The sequence below is a fragment of the Canis lupus genome, chromosome 10 (assembly GCF_048164855.1).
Source record: "Canis lupus baileyi chromosome 10, mCanLup2.hap1, whole genome shotgun sequence".
Lineage (NCBI taxonomy): Eukaryota > Metazoa > Chordata > Mammalia > Carnivora > Canidae > Canis > Canis lupus.
Window position 1 is genome coordinate 25,988,794 of NC_132847.1, and position 25,208 is coordinate 26,014,001.

The 25,208-nt window shown below is 42.9% G+C and overlaps 1 protein-coding gene across 2 annotated transcripts in view; it reads right to left on the reverse strand.

The window, feature by feature from the left end:
- Positions 1 to 25,208, reverse strand: part of SPOCK1 (SPARC (osteonectin), cwcv and kazal like domains proteoglycan 1) — a 499,879-nt gene that overhangs the window by 3,575 nt on the left and 471,096 nt on the right. For both annotated transcript variants that reach the window (XM_072841120.1, XM_072841121.1), the window contains 4 exons: positions 16,475 to 16,591; positions 12,752 to 12,973; positions 7,791 to 7,853; positions 454 to 591 (listed from right to left, as the gene is read on the reverse strand). In XM_072841120.1, coding sequence (XP_072697221.1) covers positions 454 to 591; positions 7,791 to 7,853; positions 12,752 to 12,973; positions 16,475 to 16,591 — 540 coding nt within the window. The remainder of the gene's footprint in view (positions 1 to 453; positions 592 to 7,790; positions 7,854 to 12,751; positions 12,974 to 16,474; positions 16,592 to 25,208) is intronic.

Here is a 25,208-nt window from a genome sequence, read left to right on the forward strand (position 1 = left end):
CCGTAGGAGTGGTTCCTTTTCATGTGACTTAACTGTAGGGAGAAACCATGCAATTTACTCTCTGAATATTAGAGCATCTCTACCTGGATGGGGTTAGTCTACATGGCATGGACCATGAGCTCTGAGAGCCCCTGAATTCTTGAGATGCTGCTACCTTCCTGGGTAGAACCTTGAGCAGGGGGGTGGGGAGGGGCTATCAAAGTCATGCTGTGTCAAAAACAAAAACAAAAACAAAAACTGATCCAATCCACTGGTTGTGGTGAGTTCCTGCTCCTCAGAAAGCTTGCTGTGCATAATCTCCTGTGACTTCGGGGGTATTGTGTTTCCACTGTAAACTTGTTTACTGTAGACCACAGATACCTCTCGAAAATTCTTCTGCCCAGATCTTTATACCATAAAGACCTGCAAGTCAACAAAGGTCATCATAGGGCTGATGCCAAAGTACTTACTCACCACAACTCACGGTGCCCTGTTTCCTGGAGCCAGCCAGCTCGTTGCCATATTTATCCACACACCAGCACTGCCCTGTGCTGCCATGGCATTGCGTGGCTTTGTAATAGCCCTCCTCGTTACACCGAGGTATGAATGCTCCTGAGGGAATAGAAAGTCCAATTTGAGTCAGATGTGCACTGACACTCAGGGTTAATGCCCTCCATGAGAGGGAAGAGGGCTAACACATCCTGCAGAGCTAGGAGGGGGAATGGAGTGGTTGGTTATTACTTAGTCAAGATTTCCAGGGTCCTGGATTTGCCCAAGGTCTGACAGGATCCTTTCTTTGATGAGTTCTTATTGCTCCCTTTATAATATGAATGGGTACTACTCTTATTAAAAACTTCTTAACGTTTTCCCAGTTTTATGGAGATAGAATGGATATGTAGCACTGTGGAATATCACGTGTACAGCCAAATTGGACTTATTTATGCTGTGAAATGATTATCGTAGTAAGTTTAATTAACATCCATCGTCTCAGATTTAAAAACTGTTTTTCCTTTGTGATGAGAATGCTTAGGATTTACTATCAACAACTTTGTTATGGACCATACAGCATTGTTGACTATACTCCTCATGCTGTACATTAAATTCCTAGTACTTATTTGTCTTGTAACTGAAAGTTTGTACCTTTTGACCACATTTGTTCAATTCCCCCTCTCTATGGTACACCAGTCTGATGTCTTTTCCTATGAGTTGTTGTTTCAGATTCCCCAGATAGGTGAGGTCATATGCTATCTGACTTATTTCACTTAGCATCTTATTGTCAAAGTCATTCCACATTGTCACAATTGGTAGGACTTCACCTTTTATGGTGTATAGTATTCTTTTTCCTTAAATTCAGTTAGCCAACTGATAGTACATCATTAGTTTCCTAAGTAGTGTTCAATAATTTATCAGTTGCTTGTAACACCCAGGGCTCATCATATTAATATTCTATTGCGCGCACACACACACACACACACACAATTATTTATTGATCTGTTGATGGACACCTAAGTTGTTTCCATATCTTGGCTATTGTAAATAATGTTCCCATGAAAATGGGGTACAGGTATCTCTTTGATGTAATGTTATTTCCATGGGATATATTCTGAGAAGTGTTAATTGCTGCATTATATGGTAGTTCTATTTTACATTTTTTATTTTATTTTATTTTATTTTTTTACATATTTTTAAAATTAGAGTTCAATTTGCCAACATATAGCATAACACCCAGTGCTCATCCCATCAAGTGCCCCCCTCTGTGCCCGTCACCCCCACCCCCCGCCCACCTCCCTTTCCACCACCTCTTGTTCGTTTCCCAGAGTTAGGAGTCTCTCATGTTCTGTCACCCTTTCTGATATTTCCCACTCATTTTTTCTCCTTTCCCCTTTATTCCCTTTCACTGTTTTTTATATTCCCCAAATGAATGAGACCATATGATGTTTGTTCTTCTCCTATTGACTTATTTTACATTTTTTAAAGAACCTCCATAATGCTTTCCATACTGGCTGCACCAGTTTGCATTCCCATCAGCAGTACATAAGGCTTCCCTTTTCTCTGTGATCTCACCAACATTTGTTGTCTATTGTTATTTTGATGACCACCACTGTAACAGCTGTGCAGTGGTATCTCATTGTGGTTTTGATTTGTATTTTCCTAATGATTAAAGATGTAGAACATCTTTTGATGTACTTGTTGGCCATCAGTATGTTTTCTTTAGAATAGTGTCTATTCTGGAGTGCCTGGGTGGCTCAGTTGGTTCAGTATCCAACTCTTGGTTTCACCTCAGGTCATGATATTATGAGTGGTGAGATCAAGTCCACACCAGGTTCTGTGCTCAGCAGGGAGTCTGCTTGAAGATTCTCTCCCTCTGCCTCTCCTCCCACTCTCTCAAATAAATAAATGAATCTTAAAAAAAAAGTCTATTCGGATATTCTACCCATCTTTAAATCAGATTTTTGTTGTTGTTGAATTGGGTGAGTTCTTTATACAGTTTGGATATTAATCCCTTATCAGATATGTGGTTTGAAATATTTTTTTTCTCTGTAGGTGTTCTTTTCATTTTGTAGATAATTTTGCTGTGCAAAAGCTTCTTAAATTTTTTGTTGCTTGTGCTTCAGGTGACACATCCAAAAAATCATTGCCAAAACCCTTGTCAAGGATATTTTTTCCTATGTTTTCTTCTAAGAGTTTTATGGTTTCCAGTTTTACATTTAAGTCTTTGATCCATTTCCAGTTAATTTTTGTGAGTTGTATAAGATAGACATCTAGCTTCAATTTTTTACATGTGAATATTCGATTTCCCCAGAGCCATTTATTTAAGTGACTGTCTTTTCTCTAGTGAGAATTCTTGGCCCCCAAATTTTAGTTGACCTTACATACATGAATTTATTTTGGGGCTTTTGATTCTGTTCCCTTGATCTGTTTTTATGCTACCATGCCCTTTTGATGACTATAACTTTAAAATCAGGAAGTGTGATGTCTCCTACTTTGTTCTTCTTTCTCAGGATTGCTTTGGCTATTTGGGGTCTTCTGTGGTTGTGTATTTTTGGAATGCTTCCAATCCATGAACATGGGATTCCTTTCAATTTATTTGTGTGGTCTTCGATTTCTTTCATCAGTGTCATATAGTTTTTAATACATAGCTCTTTCACTTCCTTGGTTAAAACATATCATCTCAAAGAAAATCTTTTTCATTTTAACTTGGATCCCTTTTGTTTCTTTTCCTTGCCTGACTGTCCTCGCTAGGGCTGACTGTACTATACTGAATGGGAGTGTTAAGAGTGGGCACCTTTGTCTTGTTCTTGATCTTAGAGGAAAAGCTTTCAACCTTTCACCATTGAGTAGGATGTTAGTTGTTGTGTGTGGCATTTACTATATTGAGGTTTGTTCCTTTTATATCTAATTTATGTTGAGTTTTAATTTTTTAGTACTTTATTTATTCATGAGAGAGACAGAAAGAGGCAGAGACACAGGCAGAGGGATAAGAAGGCTCCCTGAGGGGGAGCCCAATGCGGGACTCGATCCCAGGACCCCAGGATCATGCCCTGAGTCAAAGGCAGATGCTCAACCATTGAGCCACCCAGGTGCCCCTGTGCTGAGTTTTTAAAAATCATAAATAGATGCTGAATTTTGTCAAACATATTTCTGCATTTATTTAGATACCACATTGTAGTAATGTGATGTATTTTGCGTCCCAGGCTTAAATCCCATTTGATCATGGTAAGCAATTCTTTTAATGTACTCCTGAATTTGGTCTACTAGTATTTTATTGGGGAATTTTGCGCCTATAGTTTTTTTATAATGTCCTTTCTGGTTTTGCTATCAGGGTAATCCTAGCCTTGAAAACAAGTTTGAGAGTGTTTCCTTTTCTTTGATTTTTTTTTTTTTCAGAAGAGTTTGAGAAGGTGTGGTAGTGATAATTCTTTAAATGTCTGGTAAAATTCACCAGTGTTGGGGGAAGTGAAATTCACCAGTGAAGCCATCTGGTCCTGGGCTTTCCTTTGAACCACTAATCAAAAATATCCCAACAATTTCCTTAATAATAATTGATTTGTTGCTATTCTGGAATAAATACTACTGACTGAATATGCTGATCCTTTTGGATGACTGTTCCTCAGTGATTTACTAGATGATACAGGCATGTAGTTTTATTTCTTCTATTTTTGTAACAAAGTGACTAATGCATGAAATGATTCTGGTATTATTCTTTGCCTACTACAGACGTTTTGAATAAAATTTCTTCTCTGAAGGACTCACTCATAAAAATATTTTGGGTATATAGTGCCTATTTCTTTGGTTGTGGGGCAGTGAGTTTAGCATTTTGATTTAAATAGATTTCATGCATTTTCATACAGTTGTCTTCTGTTTCTTCCTGATCCAAGTGTGGTAATTCACAGTACTTGTTCAACTACATTTTCATAATTCTGTAAGTTGGGTTATAGCAGTGGTTGTCAAAGTGTGGTCTCAGGACCAGCAGGTGTACCATTACCTGGAAACATCTTAGAAAAGCAAATATGTGGGCCCCACCCCAGATCTATTGAATCAGAAACTTTGAAAGCAGGGCCTAGCAAACTATGTTTTAATAAACCTTCCAAGTGATTCTAAAACATGTTGAAATTTGAAACCGTTGTCCCATATGTGAACTTACACTCCCGTTTTTAAATTCACAACTCTTTGGCAGTAGAAAAGGCTCAAATACTATTTCACTGTTTTCTACATTATTCTTAATTTCACTTTATTTCCATAAAGGCTCTTAATTAGAAAATTTAGTGATTTTTTTTTAAAGTGCATTTATAGCTAAGTTTCACTTTAGTTGCTTTCACTTCTATACGTTTTTATTTAATTTTTAAAATTATATTCCACCTCCTAGTATGGTATTTGGGTAAATAATCTCATTTTTAGCTTTTACTTGTGTTGTAGTGAGTGAATTTAATCTGTGATAGGTTTTGGAGATTGTTTAGTTTTCTTCTGTGGCATAATCCAAGGCAAATATTCTGTGTTTGAAAAGACTATATATTCCACGCTTATATACAGGAATACATGTATGTGAATGCTAATGAATCATGTTATTTGTTTCTCCTATATACTTAAGCTAAGTTTCAAGAGGTATGTTAATGTGTCTGATTATAATTGAAGATATGACAATTCCTCCTTGCAGTTCTGTTTTGTTTTAAAGTTATGGGCATACGATAATATGGTAAAATAAAAAGGAACATTTCAACAAAATGATACTCTGTTTTTAGAATTCAAAACAAAGGAGTCTTATAGGACTTTAGTCCATTTACATTTATTATGATTACAGATATGTGTTTGGTCTTTTTTCCTCCTTTCCTGATTTTTGTTGAAATGGTCAAGTTTTTAAAGTCCATCTTTTTCTTCTATTGGTTTAAAAACCAAATATTCTATTTCCTTCTCTGTGGGGAATTTAATGATAAGGTTTAAAATTAATCTGCATTTTCTTTTCTTGCTGAATAAACTAGAAACTTACCCCAAACACTTTTGGGGTAAAAAAAAAGTGTTACTTTTATTTTCACTCCCCCAAACAAACAGTCTGAAATTTTAATTCTTGGTTGCTACAAAATATTTCTACAGGTCACATTTTATTTAGATTTAGCAGCATGTCTTCTTTTCCACAAATGGATCTAAATAATTCCTTCTGGGATTGTTTCTTTAGAGTCAATCCTTTGGTGATATTATAGTAAGTCTGGGGTTAGTAAACTAAATCTGTGGTTTGAAAATACCTCTATCCTCACACTTGAATGCTCTGATTTTCAGTTTTGGTTTTTCTTAGGGGGTGTGTATGTTTCATGATTATGTGCTTATTTTCTATGGGAGAATAATTGGAGTAGTGATGTGAAGACAAAGGCCTTTGCTTACTGCTCTAGCTTTCTACTCTTCATTTTATTTTAGGTAATAGTAAAATCCCACTTGCTTCTGGAATTTATTTTGAACCTGGATTTAACCCCAGATCCAGCTGATTCTAGCAACTAGTCTTAGAATAGATGACCAGGCTGTCAGAGATCAAATGGATAATCACAGAAAACCATTCAAGGTGGTGCCCACACTCTCAAGATCTCAGCCAGTGCACAGCACCCCTAGTCTGCAGGGAGAAAGAGGAAGGAAAAGAAAACCAAAAGGCAGAGAGACTTGTGAACAGATTTTCAATCAAGGTCTGCAAAGGAGAAGAACTAACAGAAAGCTGGGAAAATACTGATCCTTCTCCTTGTGCTGCAGTTGGAAAACAACAGCACTTGGTAGATGGAAAAAATAGCCTCCAGGCTGATAAGAAGCAGGTGTTGCTCTAAATCTATAATGTAATAGAATTACCTTTTTTTTCTAAGTAGGCACTAATTATAACTGATTGTTGTTGCTTGTTTTTTAAATTCAAATGTCCCTGAAAAGACATTATGAGATTTCCCCATGCAAAAAATAATGTGAAAGAAGGTCAACGATAATTTTATGAGTCATCAGAGAGATGTAATAAACTTTAAAACTAGGTAGGATTCATGGTAGGACAAAAGTAGGCATTTTATTCGGATAAGCTCGGGAAAATGGAAGATGAGGCATTTTATCTCAGACTACATACCTTATAAATGTCTCATTCATTCTCAGTCAAAAGATATCCATTGCCAATGAAAATAAAATTTTAAAAATAGATTTCTACTCATAACTACCTTAGGTACATCACTTAAATCCCAAATAACCTCCTACATGGAAAAATCAGATAAGTGAGCACAAGCCCTTGCACTGGAAAGATCTATGGAAGGAAGGAGCCAGCCAGTTTGCCTCACATCAGAAAGACACCTTTGTCTTTTTAGAACCTAAGTCCACACAGGTCAAAATAACAGCTTTGGTGTTCTTTCTGAGTCGAATAGGGGGCGTTATCAGAAGTGGAACGTCTGAGGCAAACCAATGAAAAAAGTAACTTTCAAAAGCAGAAGGAAGAAAGAGTATTGAGATACTCTGAGATGACCCAAAAATTGCCAGGGTTCACAGACTGCCTACATTTGACAATTTGCAGAAAACTTGCCCATTTTCTTTAAGTAAAGAGCAAGCTGCTTAAGGAATGCACCTGGTTCTTACTGCTTAACAAGAATACTTCTGAATTACTGTATTGCCACTGTCAGCTCTTTTTAAAAATCAAGGAAAGCAACACAGACTCCTTTTTTTCAGCAAACAAATGAGGTTTAGCATTCTCTGCAATGGCCTGGTCTGAATGCCATGACTTCCGTCCCCCCCCCCCCCCCCCCCCCCCCCCCGGCCCAAGTGCTGGTGACAGAGGACATGCAGCTGCAAGGGAACACTTCAACAAACCAGCATTTGGAACCTTTACCTCTGCCACAGATTGGCATGTCAGGGGCAAAAACACAGTTAACATTCGATACAGAAGAAAAATATGCTTTCCTCCACAGATTAGTATGCACATTGAAATCAAGAAATGTACACTCAAGTCTTTTGAGCCTTCTCTGATAAACACAGAAGAGGGTACAGTTCATCTTCCTCCTTAAATAAATGGACAACTTGATCTGGGGAATAATTCTGGAATTTACAGACCAAGGGAGGAGTAGAGATGGTGCTGGATCCCAGCCCTTGCAGCCCTGCGCATGAGTCCTGAGCTAACAGGGTAGGCAGCATTTCTCAACTAGCAGCCCAATCCTCAGATTATGTCTGGCCAGCTGTCTGGGGATGAAGCGAGACATTTCTTTCAGAAAACACTGATACCTAATTGAATAACCATTGCAGTGGCTCAATATTACAAGAGACGTGGATGTTTTAATTAGTTGTTTAAACAAGTGACAAGAAATTGTACTTACCCAACAGGCTTTTCCCCTTGCTCAGCTTCTGAATCCTGTTCATTTCATTCTGGCAAGGGAGACCTAAAAAATAATTTATGAAAGTCAGTTTCCAGATGGTGCGGGACATAATCTCTAATGATTGGCTTCACTCTTGACGTGAAATATATACAATGACACACCTGGGACTGGAATTACTCCATATGCTGTTATTATAGAACAAAACAAAATCAGGCCATTACTGTTACTAATTTTTTTAAAAAAAAATCTTATACCACAAAGTATTTAAATAGTACTTTGGGGCTACTTGCATCGTATAGTTTTTCTGCCCACCTTCAACTCAAGGAAATGCTAGGAGCCAACTAGGTGATCTGGTAATAGACACTTTAATCAGGTGAGAACCAGGATCAAAGCTTCCTCATGGTTAAATGTCCTGAGTGCATACATCAGAGCCACTAACCAGAGGAAGGGTGACAAATACTTAATCTACCCCAGGTCTTGCTCCAGGAGAGAATGAGAATGGCTACTTCAGACTTTCTGGCTCAGTATGCCCAGGAGAGTAAAACACAGGCCTCATGGGACAACTATGAAACTATCCAAGAGATGTAGAGAGGCAGTGAATATAGAAAAGTGAAACCTTGATTCAGCTCTGCCATCTCATAGCTCAGTGCTTTGGGCAAGTCTCCTCCATTATAAAATACCTGTTGTGTTTTTTTTTTAATTTTTTTTATTGGAGTTCAATGTGCCAACATTCAGCATAACACCCAGTGCTCATCCCGCCAAGTGCCCCCCTCAGTGCCCATCACCCAGTCACCCCCCCAAAAAAAATAAAATACCTGTTGTGGTAAAAGATGGGTAGGGGGAGCTCCAAGGCCAAGTAGGGCATATGAGTGTGTGTGGTTCTCCTACAAATCGATTTTAAGCTTAAAGCAAGATGGCCTCACCAGTTCTTGAGCATTACCATGACTTGCCTGTGCAGATCCTGTGGCTGTAGGGGTGGGGGTGCTCTGCTATGTCTTCAAGAGCCTCCAGACTGTTCTGATTTTGAGGGCATTTACACTATTTCTGTTCAAGAAACTTTGGGCCTGCAGGAAGTACCCGAGCATCTCTTTACATCTCTTACCCCGTAGATTGCACATCACCACCCAGTCTGGTTTGTTCCTTGAGAAAAGCTAATATACCTTGTTCACTTTGACTATCAGAGAAAGAGAACAACTGAAAACAAGAAAGAGAAACAAATGCTATCTTTGAAGATTAAAGGTAGCATTTACTAGGACAAAGGTACCAGAAAATGTTCTAGAACAATAATCCTACAGAGTAGGCACTGTTATTATTCCTATTTTGCAAATAGAAAGGCATATCTTTGTGTGAAACCATAGGCATTTGGAAGACTGTTCCTGAAGACAGCACAAGTCACCTGCATTCACAGAAACATGGTTTCTGGAATTGAGGTCAGTTCCTCAAAGTGTCCCATGGTAAATGTAAAAATTCTGCTTCTCTTTAAGCAAGGAGACATGAATCAGACTGAGACCTACTAGAAACTGCTGCAAGAAAAGAGTTAAGAGCAAGACTGAACTCCAGAAGAATTCTAATAGAAAAAAATGGCTGCTAAGCAGATGATAAGAGTTACCAAAGACTTCTCTAAGTAGTCAAGGATGCTAAAAAGACACTATGTGATACTGGAGCTCAATTCAGATAGAAAGACTCAAGGACAAAAATGACATTGAAGAAAATTAAACACTTAAAGGAAGGCTGTGTCTGAAGCCACAGAACTCAGCGCAACATGTATGTTACTGATGCTCCTAAGGGAAGACTAATCAAATGGAACCAAAATTTTAATTCCAGAGCTTACAATGCATGACATGTCTCCAGAAAAAGATCTATAGCCTGAGCCAAACTAATTCACGTCTGAGAAAATTCATGTCCTCAAAAGGGAAAAGAATAAGCATGGGTTCCCATTATTCTATAGCTAAACCCAGTGCTTGGAGAATCATGTTTAAAGATAACAGTACAAGAAACTCTGGCTGCAGGAAGTTTATCCTTAGCATCTTTGTTTCTGTATTTTTTTAAAGCAAATATTCAAGTGGTATTTCAAGGGTTATAATTCCAGTGAGAATTCTAGAGGAAAAAAATATCAACAACAAAGTGTGCTCTCAAAATTTTCTGGGGCCTAAGAAGCACTTAGTCTTTCTTACTTGTAGAATAGCTACACATTTATCCTCATAAAAATACCACATACGTAGTACCTATGGTCTATGGCTAAAAGAGTGCCTTGGAGAAAAAATTTAGTTTTGAGTACATAACATACATTAATCAACAGTAAATATGAAGAAATGTGGGGAACAAATAGAACTAACTGCCAGAGCTGGTTCTGGGTCAAGGAGGGAGGTGGTGGGAACCCAACAAAAAATAAAGAACCTTACTTAAGAGAGAAATGCACAAAATGAGAAACAAAAAAGGAACTACAAAAAAAAATTTTTTTTTTAATGGTACTTGGTTCCACTTCTACTTAGATGCCATTATATGCCATGCAAGGGGGGTCTGGCCTCCTTCAGCTGTTGGTCAAAGGGTGGCCCACGCAAGAACATCCACATGGCACATTGACCACCTCTGACTCTTGGTAAAGGCAGTAACCTCACTCTCAGGGTCCTGCCGCCACACCTCTGAGGTAAGCCCTAGCACTGAGACTTTGCTTATTTTTTTAAAGATTATTTATTTATTCATCGGAGAAGCAGGCTGCCTGTGGGGAGCCTGATGCTGGACTTCATCTCAGGATCCCAAGATCAGGACCCAAGCCTAAGGTAGACTCTCAACCACTGAGCCACCTAGGCATCCTGAGACTTACCCAGGGTTCAGCTTAGCCTAAATAAGCAAAAGTCACATGATGTCTTATGGACTCAAGCCTAAAGCTATCTTAGTATTGAATCACTCCAAGTATTTCTATTAAGATAAGAACATGGCTATCATTTGACACTGATTTGGAAATACTAGCTGATAGCATGAGAAAACAGAAAGAGATAAGGTATAAAAATAGAAAAATAAAAAAATAAATTATCACTTGGCAAAGGATACGATTGTATACCTGAAAAATCAAAGGAAACCAACCAAGATAATTACTCCAAACAAAAGAAGAATTTAGTAAGGTGACTGCAAACAAAATTGATACTGAAACAACCACCAGCAAGGACGTATACTAGGAAAAAATCAATTTCATTTACAAGGAGAATAAATATAAGGGAAGTATAGTATCAGTGAGAATAAAACTTAAAAATGTAACTCCATTGGTTAATAGATGCTGTTGTAGAATAAAAGGATTAAATATTACATAGCTATCAATTTTCTCTAGAGTCATCTTACTTCTAAAGTTCAAAGAGTTCAAATACAAAAGGCATAACAATAACATAAGAATATCCAGGAAAAATCTGAAAGAAAAATGAGTGGCAGGAGTGGGTGGCTCTGCAAGATGTAGGACTAGAGGGATCTACATAAAGAAGCTTTATATACAATAAAGGGAGCATTCACATTAGAGGAGGAAGATGGGTTAGTCAAAACTAGAGAGGTAACTGAAGGGTCGGCTGGGACCCTACTTGACCACACACTGAAAAAATCTAAAGTGATAAAAGATTTCAGTAACCAACCAACCAACCAAAAGATACTGAGGAAAACACAAACACAAAAGAATTGCTTTAGTATTTCATTGTACAAAATACCTTTCTAACCTTAATGTAAGCCTTCCATCAAAGGTGGAGAAACTTTTCATTATTCCATTTAAAAATTTTCTTCCTAACAAAAATGCACCAAGTCAAAGTTGGGGGAAAAATATTTGCAATACATGTAACCAGAAGAGGACTAATGTCCTCCATTTAGAGAAAATTCCTAACACCACCAAAAATGACACCACAGAGAACTAGGTATTCTTGATAAGAATAAAAAATGGTACAGTCTTTTTTGGAAGGGCAATTGGAACTATTACCTAAATTAAAAATGCACATGCTCTCTGCCTAGTAATTCTGCTTTTAGGAATGTATCTTGTAGTCTTATAAACAAATACATGTACTTTACCCTGAGTGCCCTTTTGTGATGCCTACATTTTCTGCTCTGTGTATAGCGACTCTGAACACATGCGGGCATACACACACATCTAATTTTAAAACTGTAATATTCATAGCCATCTTCCTTCCATTCCTGGGGGCGGGTTCTCACAGCCATGCTTATAGTAGATGATCCATAGTACCTGATGCTTGCTACGCCAGAATTGGGGCTTGAGACTGGAATTCAGATACAAGCTACTCATGGGTAGTCCACTTAGCTGTGGATCACCACACCTGTGTTTATAACTCTAGGAAGTGAAGACAGAAGAAGTAAAGGCCAGACCATGTGGCCCCTCCAGGAGACTTAGAGTTCCTGCCTCTGGATTCCTAAGAGGCTGTAGGGAAACCATGACATAAGATACTCCTGTATTCTTTGTATTTCCCCTCAAATCTTATCTCTTTCCTAAGTTAGCTGGAGTTTATAACCAAAACGTGCTTGCCTATGAGATTCGAAGTAAATCCATATTTACCCTAGAGAAGCTGACAAGAGGCCTTCTCTAAGGGGGAGCGTGGGGAAGTCATGTGACAAGGGGAATTACAATACTTTTACATTTGTACAGTATTTCTAACATTAAGGATCTCACGGTGATTTGGGGAGTTATATAACAAAAGTTTCTACACTCATTTTACAGATGAAATAGCTGAGGCACAAGATGGTTAAGAGATATTCCCAAAGGGAGACTGAGGAAATGGACTTTTTCATTATGTTCTTGGGTTTTCTAATATACGATAGAAATAAATGAGAAGAAAAGAGTCTGGGTCTGCCATTCAATTGGCTGAATGTCCTTCTGCCTGCTGACCTCTGCCTGCCTCCCTAGTATGTGATATGCAGGACTTCCATGCCCAGTGTGGCTGCCCTGAGCTCCAGACACGCCCCTTCTCCTGCCTTACCTCCAGGCTTCTGGAAGCAGTAGCACCACTCATTGTTGGAGAGCTTGCCATCCTTGAAGGAATCACAGGAGTTGAAGAGAGGCTTGATGCAGGGCTCATACTTATCCAAGTAGATGGCATTGATCTCTGAGTGGTCAAGCAGGAGGTCATAGTTCATGTCCAACTTGTTGAACATCCAGCCTAGGGAGTCCTTGCAGATTGGCAGGATGCTGGTGTCAAATCCTGTGGAGAGAAGGGTACATCTCAGGCAGCCACCAAGCCTGGGCTGGCCCCACCCAAGAGGAAACCCAGGGCCCACCTCCAACCCATCCTTTCCTGAGGCTAGAGGCACCCTACTAGAAGATATTGTTGGTTGGGGGTTTTAAATAAAATCACTTAAAATGCCCTTAAACAGAAGTCAGCATTTGAGGAAAGTATGTCCCAAAGGGAACCAGTCCACAACACTAATTCATCTGTGATGTAAATATGAGTTTTCATTTACCAGACTTGCTTAAAACAAGGGTATGGCCCAAAGGAAGAGTACAAACAGGGTAAGTAAAAGGAAAAACTTATAATTCTGCAAGCTATACTTTTATATTTAGGGGAAAATATTTGAAAAACCAAAACAAAAACTATTGTAAAAAAAAAAAAAAAGATGGCAGTAGAATGAAACTATATAGCACAATCCAGCGGCACTGATTACGTCCCAAAGGACTGTTAAATCCAAGCAGTCTGAACATTAATGGGAAAACAAGCCAGATACCTGCCTCTGTTCCCCATTCTTCTTTTCTGCAGTCCCCTCAAGAGATACATGATATGGAATCCAAATTGACTCAGACAATAATTTCTTTCTTATTTCCCTGGGGGAGGAGGGGTAGTTTTCTTAAAGAATTATTTGTTTCCACAATGGGAACCGTATGCACTAGAATAATAACACTTTGCTTAACACTCAGGATATTGAGTCTACTGTAGACAACCCCCAGAGAGGGCCTGCCCCAAATCTAAAATTGGTCTTTCTTTCAGAATCAGAAGCACTATGCAATTTTGAGTTGTTCCATAAGTTGGATTTGTAGAAGTGGTTTTATTTTCCCAGGAAAATTTTGATAAAAGTTCACTTCTGTGTTATTTAAGGTATGCCTCTAAGTGCCTTATTTTTAATTATCTCACTGAAAACTTCTATGAGTCCTTGAAAATGCTGTATCCCCTCTACCTTACAGATGGGAAGAAAAAAAAAAAAAACAACTCAAGGCTTAAGTTATTTGTTCAGGGTTTGGGCTTGACCTGTGAGCTGGGCTTCCAAGGAAGGTGGCCCTGCCCTGAATCTACATTCTCAATCCCTCTTCTCCCAGAGTTGCCTCTACCTCACATGATCCTCCTACCCTGAGAACATCCAGCTGGCGTGGGGGCCATGCTTGAGGATGGGCAGCGCAAGGCAGGTGATACAGCGGCCATGGCTAAGGTCCTAATGCAGTTGACTGCCCACTCTCTGCTTAGCTGGGGTGGGTGGTGAGGGGTACCTATGTGCATTACCAGTCCATGCTTGAAGGATGTAGGACATATAGCAAAGTGCATAAACCCTTTTAAAAGCCCCTCCCCCGCCTTTTTTTAAAAAAAGGGCCTATACTGTCCAGAAACCAGTAAAGTTAGTGCAGCACCACCACCTCTGAGCTCTCCTAGAACCCTCTGCTTCCTTTTACTGTCAGTTCATCATTTCATTAGATGCTAAGCTCCTTGAGGGCAGAGACTGCCACAAGTAGCCTCCGCCAGTGCAAGCACATAGGAAGTGCTCAGTGAAAGCATTTGTTAAGAGAAGTTCTCCAACTACTGCAGAGTTTGGCCCTTCTAACATAAAAATCAATTTTTATTAAAAATTAAAATTAATTTTTAACTTTATTCCCATTGATACTTTAGAACATGGCCTAGAAAACTTCCCCCTTCTCAAGGAAAACTCGGGGACAAAATGTGGCCTGTTCTTTGAAGGTCGTGATTGAACAATCTCTATGATGAGGATGTCCTTAGGGCTGCTAAGGAAAGCAAGATGATTTACTCTGACACGAAATGGCTCCACAGTTTTATATAGAATATATTAGGTAATATGCATCAATTTTATAGGATATTAACATTTTAATACATGGCAAAGAGAAGCTTACTGCTCACTAACCACCAAAGAGAAGTGCCAAGTTTGTTGGGCAGTAGTCAGTCTAAAGGTCAAGCCCCATCCCCCAATGCCCATTTGGAAGGTTCTAGAGAAAAAGCATCTGCATCTGTTATCTAGAGGTAGAGGGAAGAAAATAGCCCTTCTCGTTGGCCCCAATCATGTGGGACTTGTAAGGATCTGTGGTTTCTTCTTCATAACTCCTAAACTGATAAAAGCATCTCTCCCTCCTATGGCCTTGTGGGCTAACCAAGCCTTGTTCCTTTATATTCCCTTCACTGCAATTGCTTCAGGACATCAAACCTAAAAGCCTCTTTGGGGACTCAATTTGCTTCTAGCCAAGGGCAGGTCTTTTGCTAGTTCCCCAGCTGTCTGCAAAGGAGTCTCCTGGGACTTGAGGCTGCAAGGAGCAGCTCTCTGCACATCAATCTGCTCTTCCTTGAAAGGTTGTTCAGAAAGCCTGAGGGCCTGGCTGCTCCTAGACGATTCCAGGGAAAACTTCCTCTAGACCATCTGTGTATTAATTGTTCACAAACTCCCAAGGAAGCCTCTGGCAGGAATGGAAGAAGAAGAAACTATCTTCTTTTCCACAGACTCAACCACCTGAAACCACTCTTTGGATACTTAGATCCTGAGGAGCAAGACCCAAACTAGTGAAAGAATTAGTCCCCTAGATCAATTTCTCCACCAGCAAATATAGCTACAAGCTGCAAAGAATAACTCAAAATTAAGGCGATCATTTGCATGCTGGCCAAAGTGGTTAAGCTCTAGATCCCAACAGTTGCAAAACTCTAGGTCACTGAACAGCTGTGTTGTTGAGTATGACAGTCTGAGCCAATGGAACACATTGTGGAGAAGCTTACCCTCAATGGTCTTTGAGTTCAAGGCACTGAGAGACTCCAACAAGGTACAAAGATGCTGACCCACTCTGAGTTTCTCTTTAACTTATGAAGAGTCTCCAAATATATGCTCTGACAATGCACTCAAGGAGGAGGGGATAAATTATCAAAGATATACAGTGTTGCTTATAAAAGTTGAACATCAGGAATGACTTCAACACTCCAAAACAGAGGTCTGATTAAATAAATTATGCCTGTAACTTGGGATTCTATGTAAGCTGTTACAAAGTATAATAATGCTCAACAAAATAGAAGGTCCAGGTATGCTGTGAGGTGATATAAGGTCATAAAACAGCCTGTGAAGTGTGTGTTGTATGTATATACAAAGACACAGATGATTTTTTTTTTCCTGTATGGAAAGGAAAAAAAATTGGAAGTATATACCACAACATGCTTACAGTTGTTAAATAGTTTAAATAGTTTTTGTATTTTTATATACCCTTAATGTATTTTCCAAAATCTCTATACTAAGCATAGGATAGTTTTGCGGCCAAACTTTAAAAAATGTAAGTTGTTATATGGAAGAAGGGGAAATGCTTTGGATTCAAGAAAATATGTTAAGTCAGTGTGTACATTTAATGTACTTTCTTTGATTACCCGAAAGTGCTATTGCTAAATCCACAGGGTCCAGTAACTAAGGAAACACGGTACATAAAATGAACTAAATTCATGACAGTGAGGTGGTCTTACTGCCTTGGGCTCCGTCAGAGCTGGTGGGCTTGATGACTCTGTTGGCATCCTCGTGAAGGGCTCCAAACCAGTCTTTCAGCCGGGAAGCGAGGTTCCTCAACTCCTTATCCGTGCAGGCTGCAGAAGAACAAATGGAAGAGACAGTGACTTTCCCATGGACTTTTCCCATGGACTTTCCTCTCATTAACTCTCTGGCCTCAACATGCAATGCCATCCACAAAGCCACGCTCAAAACAAACTTCCCTCTCCAACCATAATGCAACCCCTTAGCAGCCCCCTCCTCCCCCCATGAAAACAGCCCAAAGATGCTGCCATTACAGGTAAGGAGCTCCAAAGAAAACCGAGACTCCTGGGGTAAACCACATTGTTCAGAACTGAATCTGGACTGCCTCTGAGCTGTTAAAATCAATGCTAATGGTCTCACAGTTGTGCACCAGCCTCCAAAGACTGTCACAGATCCCTCACGCTAACTCGATAGAACTTGCTGTAGCAGTTTGCCAGAGATCACATTTTCCACTATGCTCATGCCAAGAGATTAACACTCAGGAATAGCGAACATCCTAGGCTGCCTAGAACTCTGAAAGATCCCAGTAACAACAGATTATAAATTTTATTTTATCCCAAGGTTGGGATTTGTGCATGTGGTCTATTTTGCTGGTCTTCTGGTAGACTGACTTGACTTTCCCCTACAGACATTTGGATGCCACCTTCATGCAAGAGTCCTTTCTATTTGCACACAGCCCATCTCTAACTATGAGGCTCCTCTTTGGGGTTCATCATAGGAACTGGAGCCAAGGAATACTCTGTTTGAAAACAGGAAGAAAACCTAGATGGATGGATGGGTAGGAGGGTGCAAGCTCTGTGACGGTCTCTAGGGTGCTGAAGTAGGGCTTGAGGGGAAAATCCCCAAAGGAGGAACAATGATGTGGGTAAGGGAGCTGATCCACCCTCTCTTCCAGATATTACCCAAATGCCGGGTATAGAAAATTCTGATGAAGGGTCCAGGCAGTGGCCTATTGCCAAGGGGTGGAAAAACCCGCCTTTAGCATCTGGAGGGGCAGAAATTGGAGACCCAAGCAGCCAAAATTCCAATAAGAAGGGACAAAGACAGGGGCATTGAGGGGGGCACTTGACAGAATGAGCACTGGATGTTATGCTATATGTTGGCAAATTGAACTCCAATAAAAAAAATATACAAAAAAAGGGACAAAGACATGAACCCCACAACTGTCTTTTTGCAAATTCTAAAGCTACAGGAGCCAGGCAGCACAGAAGCCAAGCAAAACACCATTATAGCACTGAACCAAGTTCTGAATATCTCATGGAGCTGATGGGATGTAAATAAAGGCTGGACTGCCAGTCTAGACAGATCCCCAGCATCAGGCTGTCTACTGAAAGGCATGGGGGCAAAGAGGAATGAGTAGACAGTCTTGCCAAAACTCCAGTCCAGCCTTCAATCAATGCAGGCTCTCACTGAATTGAGGTCGTCAGCCTCCATCTGCCTCCCAAAGAAGAGAACAGTATCCTACGGATCTTCTCCCTCACTTTTACAACCCATGTCTGCTTTCGAGAAAGCCCATCTTTCCTTAGCCTGGAGTTTGGGGCTTGATGGAGAATACAGCCAAACTTCCCAGACCTCAAGTGGAAAGTTCTTCCTGACTCTCCATTTGACTAGGGGATTGGGGGGGGAGAAGTGTGGTCAGCAAGCCCAAGCTGAGTCTGTAGAATCTTAGTGCTCCCCTAACTGCTCTCCTCATTCCAGCCAGGATCCAGATCTATACTCTGTAAGGCATGGAGGGTATGCATTATTCATATTCATGTTATTAAGGACCTCAAGATGCTTAGCCTTGCTTTTAACAACCAGGACACGACTGTATCCTAAAACACCAGCCAGGTAATGGGACTAAGACCTGTCGTTTCCAGGCAGCAAAGTATAACAGCTCTGTGCTCACAGTGCCCCTGTAATGAATCCTAGCTTTACTACTTCCTCACTGTCTGACCCTAAGAAGTCACTACTTCTCAGGACCTCAGTGTCCTCCTCTGTAAACCTAGGGTATCATTACGTGGCCATGAAGTGGACCAAGTATGTAGAGGGCTTACATAGCACATGGTACATATCAGTTGTTCAGCACGGGCCAGCTATGATTTAATGGGAGGTTTATAGATAAGCCCCAAGCACACATCACATTATTCAGAAAGCCAGTAAGACAAACAAACCTCAACCAAACTGGCGTTGGCCACATAAGAGGCTGGAGAAAATGGATGCCTGCACTATCCAGTATAGCTGCCATGAGCCAGACGTGCCTATTTGCATTAACAATAATTTAAATAAATAAAAAAGTTAAAATCTAGTTTTCCGGTCACATCCACTGCATTCCAAGTGCTCCACAGTCACATATGGCTGGGGATACCATGTGGGATAGCACAAGTATAGAGGGTTTCCTCAATGCCAACTAACATCGGATGAAGTCAGCTATCCCTTTGGGATTTCCTACTTTTTGAGTTTCATCATGATATGATGTATCTGATACCTCCTGATACTCCTTCCCTTTGGTGTTTTAATTTTGGGAGTTTATTTTAGAGAGAGCATGAGCACGGGGGAGAGGGAGAGAGATTAAGATCTCATAACCCTGAGATCAAGACCTGAGCCGAAACCAAAAGGCAGACACTCAACTGCTCAACCAACTGCACCACTCAGGCACTCCCATCCTCCTTTGGTGCTTACAGTTGGGTGGAGGAAGATCCCACAGCTGCTCAAGCCAGGAACCAGCATCTCATGCTAAGCCATGCACATAGCCAGAAGGGGACTGTGACTCAAGGGTTTGCCTCAAGAGCAGGTCCATGGTGACACACTGATTGGCAGCCCCAACTCCAAAGCTCAGGATAGAGCACTCACTTTTATGACTTTTCAGATGCCAAACAGCTCATGTCGGGAGAGGATGTGGTCTGTTTTCCTGATGGGAGTGGGGTGTGGGCTCTAGAGTCAATCTCACATTTGAAAATCGAAAATTAATAGCATCTATTTCTTCTCAATTGCCATGCACACCATCTATTCTAAATGTTCTCTGAGCAGAGAAAATTGCCAAGTCAACTTGCAAAGGAAATGAATCCCCGTCTCACACTGCAGGATAAATTAGTCAGTCATGTTTAACTAAACCCTGACAGATGTGCAGGTAATCTATATCTTTAGAAGACTGCTGAATTTCCCACAGGCTTTCCAAAGTACACAGGCTCTGGATGGCTGATGGAATCAGGCACTGGAATCTTAAAAGAGTGAATCTGTCACTCAGGGAAAGGTGCACAAGCAAGACACCATTGGCTTGGGTGGAGAGAGATCAGAAAGCTGGAACAGAGATAGGAGGCACTCAATTAGTGGGTCCTATTCACTTGCTGTGTCCTCCACTCAATGGTCCTTTTGGGGACAAAGTCAGGCACAGTTGGCCTGGAGCTAGATACATCCCAGGGAAAGAAATAAAGATGATAGCCTGCAGAGCACTATTTGTTAAGACTGGGTATTCCAGCCACAAAAGACACACTAGCAATGGGCAGGGGAGGGGGATGCCTGCCTTTTAAGGTTCCTGTCATAGCCTTGGATAAAGGTATGAACTGAGGATTGATGTTTTCAGAAATGGGGGGATTCAAAGGAAATGAATCCCACACGCTCCATTCCTTCCTGGGGAAAAACAACTTTTGGGGAGAAGAAAACCTTTACAAAACCACAGCCAACTGCCATTTTCACTTGGTGCCCTGAGGTAGACCAATCCTTGGGATTTCTCAAGAGGGGGATCTGAGCTCTCCTTCCAGTGACAGAAGCCAGCACTCAGGCTACAGGCATCAGGCCCTTGCATGTGAATCCTCAGAGGAAGAGATGGTGCTGCCCTGGGAGAGGATTTGATTCACTCATGCAGGCTAGGACTGGATCCCCTTTGCTGCTGGGTTACCTTAGGAGTAAAGGAGGCCAGCCTGTCCTCTTTGTTCCCTACCTGCCTTTCTTTTCCCTCCTGCTTTCCACCCAGGCTTTGGCTCACTTTAAACTGCCCCTATTCTCCCGAGTGTCTCTGCCAGCATTCTGTTCCTCAGGGATTGCACACTTGCCTTCTTGTGGCCACAGGTTAGACCTCATCATTTTTTACGGGACCTCAGTCCACTCCAGCCTGCCTGGAGTGTAGGCAGCATCCCTGCCTCCTCCTCTGGTGGGGAAATGGCCCTACCATGCACTCGTATCTTCAGGGCACACATCTGGGAAGTGTCGTGGATCCCTATAGAAAGTGCTCTGCCTCTTGCCAGGCTCTACTGCCTTCATTCCAGTCCTCATCCCTGCCCTTACCTCCCACCAGGAAGGCTGGATCAGGATCCTAAGTGGTTTCCGGTCTTTTACCCTATGTTCTCCTTCTCCATCCAGCAGCCAAAGCAGTCTTTCTAAAGTGATCAAGTCACTTTCCTGCTCAGCTACTTCAGAGGCTCCTCATCACTCCACAGGCAAGTCCAAATCTATAGTGTGGCCTGTGCATTGATGGCAGTGCCCTGTCCTCCTCTGATCTCCCTCCTCTCCTCTCTGGGCTCCATGCTCCAACCTCACTGTCCTTTCCAGATGCTGCTCCAACCCTAAACACTCTCCTCTCCTTGTGTGCTAATGCCAATTTCTCCATCAGATCTCTCAGAGGGCTTCCCTAACCCTCAGGAGAGAAGAGTTGCCCATTTATGGACTTCCAGTGTCTTGCTCCTGGGATGGGATTCATCACACCTGTGACTTCTTCACTGTCCCTCTTCCCCTCTACATAGTAGCAGCACAAAACACCCCAAGCCTGGCTCAGCTCATGGGACCCAGCATCTTAGGCAGCCAGTTCCTGGCATGAGGAATGCTCTCGACACATACTTACTAACTGAGCATAATATAACCCTCTTGTTGCCTTTTGTAGACTTCAATTTATCCACCTGCAACATGGCATAATAAAGCTCAGCTCACAGCATTATTGCATGGAATGGGATAATATCAGTAAAACATAGCTCACAGCTACTGGTATATAGCAGAGACTTAACAAATCTACGTTCCTCTTCCCATATCCCAACTGTCTGCATAACATGTTACCATTTTATCCTTATGCTTAAGCCTGAGGAGATGCTTGTGCTACAGAAAATAGCATCTCTCCTTTACTTATTTGGTAGGTGGGTCACAAGATTCGACTTGCAGCATATGGCTGCCTTCTCCCAAAGAGAAAAGCTCCCTGATGGGCGGGTTTGGTCTGACTTTCCCCGTGCCTGTATTCTCAGCACTTACCAAGGATGGACACATAGTTTTCCAAAATATATATATTAAAAGAAAACAGGAATGCACGAACGAGCACAGTGGTTGCAAGTTCCCAAAGTCACACAGTTATCAAGTGACAGCGACAGGATTTGGATCCAGACTGTGTTCTTACTGGGCTTCTCCTGGGTGCTGGACTGGCTCCTTGCATTGACTGGGCTCAAGGGAAGCCAGTATTAACTGAGGCAGTGAATAGACTTGGTCTAGTTTCTGGGTTGGAAAAATATCAAAACATCAGGCCCTGGCATGTGAAGGAAGCTTTGCCAATGAAGCAGGTGAGGCAGCTGGATGAGTGTTAGAGGGATGAAGCCAGGCTCTGCCTTCATTAGCTTTGGCGTGAGAACAGCAGTCCTGTGGAAGGCACGAGCAGCCTGCTGCCTTCCTGTTATGCTCCCTGAGGCCTGGATCACATGTGCAGCCGCTGGGGCTTCATTAGAGAAAAGCATAGTGCCACTGCGCATTACTCCAAAATGGACAAAAAGACAGCTTTCTCCCCCAGGAAAGCCTGGCACTCAGGCAGAGAAGGGCCCAGGTAATTTGGTGCTCTCCCAGTGGACTTTCCTGTCTGTTTGGAAAATATGAACAAAATGCAATAAGCAAGTGTAAATAAGGCACATATGCCTCCATGGAAGGTATACGGCACAGGGAAGGAAACGTGATCACTTTTGCCCCCTGAGCACCCTCCCTCTCCCAGGTCCACCCAAGGCCTAGAGCTTTAAGGGACTTTGAGCTAGACTGGATTTGAATGCAGACAGTGAGCAAGTAAAACAGGAGAGGGGCACCTGGGTGGCTCAGTGGTTGAGCGCATGCCTTCAGCCCAGGGTGTGATCCCCCGGGTCCTGGTATTGAGCCCTGCATGGGGCTCCCCGCAGGGAGCCTGCTTCTCCCTCTGCCTATGTCTCTGCCTCTTTCTGTGTGTCTCTCATGAATAATAAAATCTTAAAAACAAAAGGTAGGAATACATCATGAGTGACCCAACTGATGGATGAGAAAGAGGCACCGGTGCCAATACTATAGGGCAGAAAAGTGGTCACAGGGTTGTTGCAGCCCTAGTGAGGTGCTAAGGGAGGAGGGAAGGGTGTTCTCATCTGTTAATATTTGCTTGTGGGGCAGTGAGCCCAGGCCATAGGTCCTGAGGGACACAGAGAGGGCTGCTTCTCAAGTGAGTATCGGTTAATGTGTTCCACCTGCCCCTGGCCACCGTTGTGCCATCTTCCCTGTGTCCCTCAGACAAGGCCCAGGGCTGGCAAAGAGCTGGTGAGGAAGTTTCAGATAAGTAATGGTTTCTGGAAGGGAGGAGCCAGGAGCCAGGAAATCCAAGCTTCTACAGTGCTTCCAAAGGGGGGAATTGGTATTTCAAGCTGGTGTCGGCTTATTGATGACTCTGGGGGATGAAGGATACTCTAAAAAGGCCCCTCGGAGGAAAAGACAGAAAACCAGAGGCAAGGAGACAACCAGAAAGATTAAAAAAAAAAAAAAAAAAAAAAACTTGGAAATGATAGAAAGTAGAGGTGGAGACAGAGACTCTGTATTCCCAGCTACAGTGTTAATGTCTAACAGAGTAACAGCTAGTGAGTGAGCGTGTGTGTGTGTGTATGTGTGTATGTTAAAATTCTAACTAAAGCCCCATTTGAACACTCAACTGGGGACGTGTGAAAATGGCAGACCTGACACACAAGTGCCGCAGGCTACCTGGAAACTCGGCCAGGGCGCCAGTTATTGGTGGACTCTTGTAACTCATGAAGTTCTTCAGCTAAAGGGCCAAAGAAGAAAACACCTCATCCGTCATGTGGCCCCAATGCCTTCTGCCACCAGGCCTCACCGAATGCTTAGCTCAAGGCTCCAGAAGAGGTTAGTATGAAAATGGCTAGAATTTAATTTAAACTTCAGTGCCTCTGAAGATAATTAAGCAGTTGGGCCAGACCAGCATTGTCCCTGGAGCAGGCAGGCAGGCCTCAGAAATGGAGACCTTGGAGGTGGTCTTCCCCGGCCCTCCTGGGTGCCGTTGGGCGCAATTACTTAATCACAGCAACACAGGGCCAAGGCACGTCCGGGTGCACGCAGTTAGCGCCTCCTTCAGGCAGAGGTGCACGGCCGAGCAGGGCCGGGTTGGAGCATCTCGAGGCTGCCTCCCTGCACCGCGCCCGGGATCCACGTCGCCCTCGGGTACCTGCAGGCTCCTGCCCCTACCCCCCCACCCCCACCCCTTGGGCCTGGGGCCCTCGAGCCGGTGTAGACTGAGCACCCGGCAGGTAGCCGGATCGGGGCGTGCGCAGGAACCCCGAGGACGGTGCTCACTCCCCGGGGCTTGAGGGAGCGGAAGGCGAGCAGGGCCACCGCCCGCAGGGACACCTGCTCCAGCAGACCGGGCCTCTCAGGGAGGAGGGATGCTTCTGCTCGGAGGAGCTTCGAAGGCAGCCAGCAGGCCCTGGTTTCACGGGGTCCCGGGCGGCCGCAGAGCGAGGCGAGGCTCTGGACAAAGCTGGGGCTGGGCTAGGTCTGCTCGGCCCTCCCAGCTGCGACCAGACAAGTGACTATTCCAGCCTCCAGCTCCCTCAGGTGCGGGCAGGTGAAGCGCAGGCAGCCCAGGGCCTGTGGGAGGGCCGCACTGGGACCCCCGCCCCAGGGAGCTGTGTGGGCTCACCTACTGCTGATGTGTGTGGACACCCGGCAGCACCAGAACCCACCAGAGGAGGAGTAGGGACATGAAGGTCACACGCGGAGCATCTTCACATCAGTGACCACCTTAGCTAGCCAGTAAGATACGATTCTCCTCCGTGTTTTCCAGAGGTTAGGTGACATCACCAAGGTCCTGCGAATGGCCCATGGCAAGACAGAGATTCGAACTCCGGTCTCTGAATTCACAGTGCACTTGATCGGCTCTCCCGCCACAACACCAGGGGCCTCAGCGGGACCTCCACCCAGGCCCACGGCAGGCCCAGGGCCACCTCCACACAGGAAGATCTCACGCGCCGAGTGCCGGAGCCTGGGCAGGACCGCGCGCCCTCCCCGCACACAGCAGGCCCCGCGGCACAGAGCCTGGCTCGCGGGTCTCACAGCCCTGGGTTTGAATCTCCACTCCCAGTGTGTGAGCTGTTGTTCTCTACCTAAATCCCTGTTCTTCTCGAAGCCTCTCCCTCCCACCTATAGGTACAATGGGGATACTGAGAGTATCAGCCTGACCAGGTTGTGGTGAGGATTTGGGGCGAGGATTAGGCTTTCAGAAACCAACAGGCAAGAATGGCCACCTTCCCTTCAGAGGAGCTTGCACAGCAGGTAGTGCTCACCTCTGGGAGGTAACAGATAATGAACTCTCAGCCTAAGCAGGTTTACTGACCAGAAGCATGAATGAGGCTTCCCAAGGGGATTTCTAAAGGTTATATAAGGTGAATCCCTATTTCTTTCTTTTTTTAATATTTTATTTATTTA